Below are 6235 nucleotides of genomic sequence, written 5' to 3' on the forward strand. Positions count from 1 at the left end.
CTGAAACTTATACAATGTTATTAACAAACATTACCCCGATAAATTTAATTAAAATTTAAAAATTGAAAAAATTTTTAAAAAGAGCAAAATAACTGTTTCCTCCATGATTTCAAAGACCCGATAATTAATGATAAAGAAGCAGGTACTAAAAAACAAATGAGTCAGGCATGGAGTCACTGCAGGTGCAAAATCATAATTAAGGGACTATTTCTAATTCAAAGAGAGCATGATTTCTCCAGGGTCTCAACAGTAGAACAAGTGGTCAACTCTCATGACTTCTATGTAACCATTCACCACCCCAGCAGATGCTTACTTTCTGAGCCACTGAAATCCCAGAGCGGGATGAGGGACATTGAAGTATATTGGAACATGAAACACAACAGTGGGAACAGTGATCAAGGCCATTGGCAAGAGAAGAGATCTCACATTGACAATGTCTAAGTGGTTATTGCTGGCTAGGTTATCTTCAGCATAAACAATGGTGGCCTCAGCAGTATATATTGCCTCAAATATGTGCAGCAAGAGTTTAAAAAAACACACACACAATAAAACAAACAAATGACAACCTTGACTTAGTAGTCCAGAAAACTACTTCACAAGTACATAAGTCTTCTCCAGGAGATAGGATCATAACCTTTGGAAAATACAACTTACTTTAAAAATCTGATAAGTTTCATGGATTTGTTCACAACAGAAAAGGCACACATGGCCATGTGCATGGAGTAGAATAATAATGTTTAGGATATTCAGAAACCTGCTTGAGTCTTTTAATGTAATTCCACTTGACAATTGAAGAGCTAAGATCTCCCCTAGAATACCTAGGAGTGTTTAAAAGGGGCTGGAAGGACAACAGGACAAGAAGCAAGGGGTCAGAAATAGCCACCAGGACTTAAGCAGGGAAAAGCTGTTTAAAAGGGGCAATAGGTACAATGAGTTGGAGTTCAGTAGATCTCACAGGCTTTGTGATTTGGTCAGATTACTTAGGCCTTTTGAGCACTTCTGTACTTTGTTTTCTCTTCTGTAAAATCTGTAAAAATAAATATTTACAAAAGATTGTGAAAATTAAGTGCGAGAATGTGTTTAATGTTCCACTGCATAGGTGCTCATTGAATGAATATTGCTTCTGAAGTTCTAAAAAGATGTCGTTTTTCACTGCAGTAGTTAAAAACTGGATATTAACTGTATGTCCATGACTGGGAAATGGTTAAATAAACTATAGTATATCAATACAGTGAAATAGTATGCAGCAGTTTTAAAAATGAGTTCAAGTTGCATTTGCTGAAGTTAAAAAACTAACTGTATAATAATGTAGATTATATCCTATGAAGTAGAATTTATAAAAGAATTTCCCATTGGCAAACATTTAGGTTGGTTTTAAATAACAACTCTCTATAACCAAGTTTCTGGGTTTTTTTTTCTTTAAGGTGGATTCCTAAAATGGCAATTGCTCAATCAAAAGACATATACTTTGTAACACTTTAGAAAAGTATTGTCAAATCATTTGGCAGTTACACCATGTCAATTTACAATTACATATACCTGCAGTAAGACTACCCATTCACCATGTTCTATTTATTTTGTAAACTTTTTAAGTATTGTTCTTTTTAAAGTTCAAATTTATTTGGTGTCATTTTAATTTGCATTTTTAATCATTATTAGGAATGAACACTTTTTTCATATGTATGTTAATATGCTGTATTTCTTCTTCTGTAATTATTATTGCCTTCTACACACTTCTCTATAGAGATTTAATAGGGTTTTTTTTTCATTAAGTTTTAAGTATTCTGTATATAAAATGTAGAAAACCTTTGGCTATCATATTGATAGTTACACCACACATTAAAGTTCTTTGGTGTCCTTGGTAAGTCCTGAGATTATACAAGAGTTCTGAGAAGAAACAAACAAAAAATATATACATATATACATATATATACACACATATATTATCTCTAAAACTATACACATAAAATGCACACACACAGTCACATAGACAGCTTATAGCTTTGGATCTAAACTTTAGGCACAAGTCAAAAGTAAGCACAAAAAATTAAAACTCTATATATCAAAAAGTTGTTATCTTTTTTAGTGGACACCAGATTCTTAATTTGAGCTCACATAGAGAAGTAGATAAATAAAGAAAATAATAAGAAATCATATTCTCTGTTGTCTTCCATCCAAGATAAAATAAATCTCTGTAATCCATTCATTTACAGAGATCACAAAGTTTAGGCCATAAAACCAAATCCCAAATCATTGCTGTCACCAACAGGGAATAATTTATTGATTGTAAAAGTTTCAAAAACAAAAACAAAACACAAAAATAGTAAAAAGGAAAATATGTAAAAAAAAAGAAAGAAAGAAAGAAAAAACAGGATTAGCAAAGTAAACATTCTGTTGCTCTTGAGACTTTACCTCTTGAACAGAAAAGAAATGCATGAGTGGAAGTCATCTACAAGGTGCAACACTCTAGCAACACAGGCTACTCAGGCTACTCAGCCATCAGCCACTGGGCATCGCAGTGGAACTTCCAAAATGTTTACAAGATAATTTTTCTAAAAGATGTAATAGTGACTCTCATACAGATATAAAATGAATGTGCCAAAGATTTTATTTAATTTATTAATTATAGAGGGAGCACAGTTCAAAGAAGAATTCAAAGAGCATAGCATATATGGAGAATAAGAAAAATTAAAATTAATTTACAAATAGATGCAAAGCAGGTCTAATTAATTGCATTCCACTAGGCACAATTAATTTGCATCTTTGTAGACAAGAATATTTTGTCTTATTATCAGTTTTCTATAACTTATAGAGCTATAAAATAGCACAAAAATATGAAAGGCAGAAAAAAAATGTGAATGGGTGAGCCACTCAGGACACCTAGTCTTTTTGTTTTACCCATTTCAATTTTTACCCTTACAATTTTACTGACTCGGTTTAATAAAATATGGTTCCAAGTATATTTACTCTTATCTAGCCCAAGAAATTAAGTACTACGGGGAAAAGTCAATACCAAAGCTTCTCTCTAGCCTCAGATCTAAATTTCTTATCTCTTTCTACAAGAGAAGAAGAGAAAGCAAGTAATATTATTTTATTGTACACCAAATATGGAAAAGGCCCAATGACTAATATTTTCCAATTGTAGATATTGTCTAACTCTTTCAGTATTTCTCTCTTCTCTTTTTTAATACCACACCAGTGAATATTTGTTCTCATAGGAGCTTCCTAAGAGCCCGTAAGTATGATAGACTATACTGGATAAAGGTAAAAAGAACAAATATTTTTTTTCGGAGATTACAATTTGAAGGAGATAAAGCATATCAATAGTTTTGAAAGTGATAAGAAGCTTTTCACGAAACCCACCATGGACAGGTTACTTTCACTACTCTGAATCAATTCCAAACTCAAGACATTTTTATTTAACAAACTTGAAATCAAGATAGAATTCTTTTTGATTTTTTAACCTGTGATCACATGTTTGCAAAGCCCTTCACTGGGAATTCTGCAGAATTAGTGACCCATGGTGTTCAGCAGAGTCTAGACAAGTGTGGGCCTGGGACACTGCTTTGATCCTAGATATTTTCAGTGATATCACAACCCAGGGCCTCAAAGCTCCTGATTGGAATTATTACTGGTGGCTCTAAAGAAAAAGAATCCAGGGGAAAACATGAAAATATCTCCATAGCCACAACCTTTTTAGGTCTGTTTGCTAAAAAAAATTGAAGCAAGAGGAAAATTTATTTAATGCCAATTATTTGCATGGACTGGACTGATTAACAATATGATTTATGTATTTTAGGCTCCACCAGGTGACAACTCTACTAGAATCCCTATCCAGACAAAACTCTACATACAAGTTGTCATTTTTGACCACATTTCCAGAAGAAAGACTTAATGACCAACATGTTAGATGGTTCCCTAATTGTTTGCTAAATTTAATGAATCCTGTAACCAGAAACAAATTAGAATAATACATGAGTCTTACAGCTGGAAGGCAAATTGGAATATTAAAAGTTAATAAAGAAATGAGAAAGAAAATCGTAACCTTGACATTTTTTTATTATTATTATTGCACAGATAGCCTCTTAATCTGATTTGAGGTTTTTCTTATTTTTTCCCCCTGACCACTGAGGTTGATTGCAACAGCTCATGTGAGAAAATCTTGTTGCTACTTCAAGGATACAATAATTAGTGACATATTTTATAGCTCAGATTTTCCAAAACAAAAATGTTCCAGGTCCTACTATTGCCAAATCCAATGGACCAAAAATTATGCTATTATGGCATAAAACCTTAAAAATTGATAAGGGTAGCAAATTGGAGGACAGGCGTAAAGAAATATAAATACAAGGTTTTCAATAACAATAAATGAGTAAATAAAATCTGAAATATCCCATGAGATGATATACAAATGAATGAAAGTATTAGATATGTGTATGTGCCTGGATAATGCAAACCCCAGGACAAATAAGCTGAGAAAAATGAAATCTAAAGGAAACCAGAAAATTTTAGAGAAATGTGACTTCATAAGAGAAAAAAAAAACAAAAAACATATTTTCCTAATGTCTCCTGCAGATGGCTTTTGTGTAGAAAAGATATTATTCAGAGGCCACTTGTGAATCAAAATTAATATTTGGTTCTTCATCTTCTCTTTTCCAGTCTCTTCTCTTCCCTTTCTAAACTACTGAGGCAGTTACATGGGACCAAGCAAGGTAGAATTTTGCTCAGTGTGTGGGGGAGGGAGAGCCCAGAGCAGAGCATTAGAGTTCCAATGGAGTGAGAAGGGTATATTTTATGGGGGAGATGATGGTCTGCCACAAGGTGTCAGATCCCAGTCAAGGTGAGTAGAGTGATATTAAGTTAGAATTAGATGTGTCGGTGTGGTCTCATCAATTTCAATATACTGATACAGAATATATGTTAATATGTGTATGCACACATATTCCCTTGCTCTGTCTTGTCCGCTGAGAGAGCCTAGGGGCAGCAACACCCAATCAATCAATCAGCACACCTAGCACCCAGATCAATCAATGAGCACACCTAGCACCCAGATCTCAGTTTTTCAACACCGTTTCTACCAAAAGGAAGCAGAGATCGTTGGGAAAATGACTAATTCCAGGGCTGAGGCAGGGAAAATGCAAGAGCCTGGAATATCTTTTTGTGCCAGGAAGCAAAGAAATTTTCAAAAATTGAAGGAGATTTATCAAAAAGACACAGAACCCAGCTTGAAAAAGTTCCCATTGGTCAAATCCGGGACAGTTTGGGCATCAAAATAAATAATGATAACAAAGGCATAAAATGAGAAACCATGAGTCCATTCTGATCTATATAAATGAATAAATGGAAAGTTTAAGGAGGAATGAGACAAATACATAATATCTCCCCCAAAACATACCTATTAATTACAGAAGGAACAATGTAAAAGCTGGAAGACCATTAATGAAGCGAACTGAATTTGTTCCGCACAAAATAAGATGTGTCAGAGGAATTTAGCATCTTTTCTGTAACAATCCTGTGCACGGTGCATAACCTGGATTTAAGCAACAGAAAACAAATCCAAATCCAGAGACATTATACAAAATAGCTGGCCTGAGATCTTCAAAATTGTCAAGGTCATGAAAGTAGAAGACCAAGAAACTTTCCCAGACATTAAAATCAAATGCAGCACATGATTCTGAGTTGTATCCTTACTCTATAAAGGGAATTTGGAGACAGTTGCTAAAAATGGAATGGTTTCTGAAGATTGGATTGTAGTAATGTAAAAATGTTTATGTCCTGATGAGTATATTATGGCTATGTTAGAAAATGTCCTTAATTGTAAGAAATTACACTAAAACATTTGGGAATCAACGGGCATCATGTCAGCAAATTATTTATAAGCATTTCAGGGGAAAAAAGTCTTTGTGCTATATTCATAACTTTTCTGTAAGTCTGAGATTATTTTGAAATAAAATAATCTCATATTTTTTATAAATTCAAAACTCTAATTACTTATGCTTTAAATATATGTATAAATTTTATTGTTCAATCTATAGATTTGATGGAATTTTAACAATCACTTTTATGAGTTCTATAGTTTAATTAACTAAATTCCTTTAAGCATTTTAATTTTTTATGAACTTTATTACATTCAATTTTCTAATGATTTTAAATTTTCAATTAACAAGTAAGCTTTCATATATATTTAAATAACTTGTAAATTTAATAAATTAAACTTATAAGTATAATGACTCAT

The 6235-nt window shown here is 32.9% G+C and overlaps 1 protein-coding gene across 2 annotated transcripts in view; it reads left to right on the forward strand.

Moving 5' to 3' along the window:
- The window catches only part of CUNH4orf22 (chromosome unknown C4orf22 homolog), a 541171-nt gene extending 537133 nt beyond the window's left edge, over positions 1-4038 (forward strand). Inside the window, exon 6 of one of the 2 annotated variants that reach the window (XM_011360593.1) lies at positions 3800-4038. In XM_011360593.1, coding sequence (XP_011358895.1) covers positions 3800-3895 — 96 coding nt within the window. In that variant the 3' untranslated portion in view covers positions 3896-4038. The remainder of the gene's footprint in view (positions 1-3799) is intronic. The other variant, XM_011360592.1, reaches the window with a different exon arrangement.
- The last annotated feature ends 2197 nt before the right edge of the window (positions 4039-6235 follow it).

Source organism: Pteropus vampyrus, unplaced genomic scaffold, assembly GCF_000151845.1.
Source record: "Pteropus vampyrus isolate Shadow unplaced genomic scaffold, Pvam_2.0 Scaffold56, whole genome shotgun sequence".
Taxonomy (NCBI): Eukaryota; Metazoa; Chordata; class Mammalia; order Chiroptera; family Pteropodidae; genus Pteropus; species Pteropus vampyrus.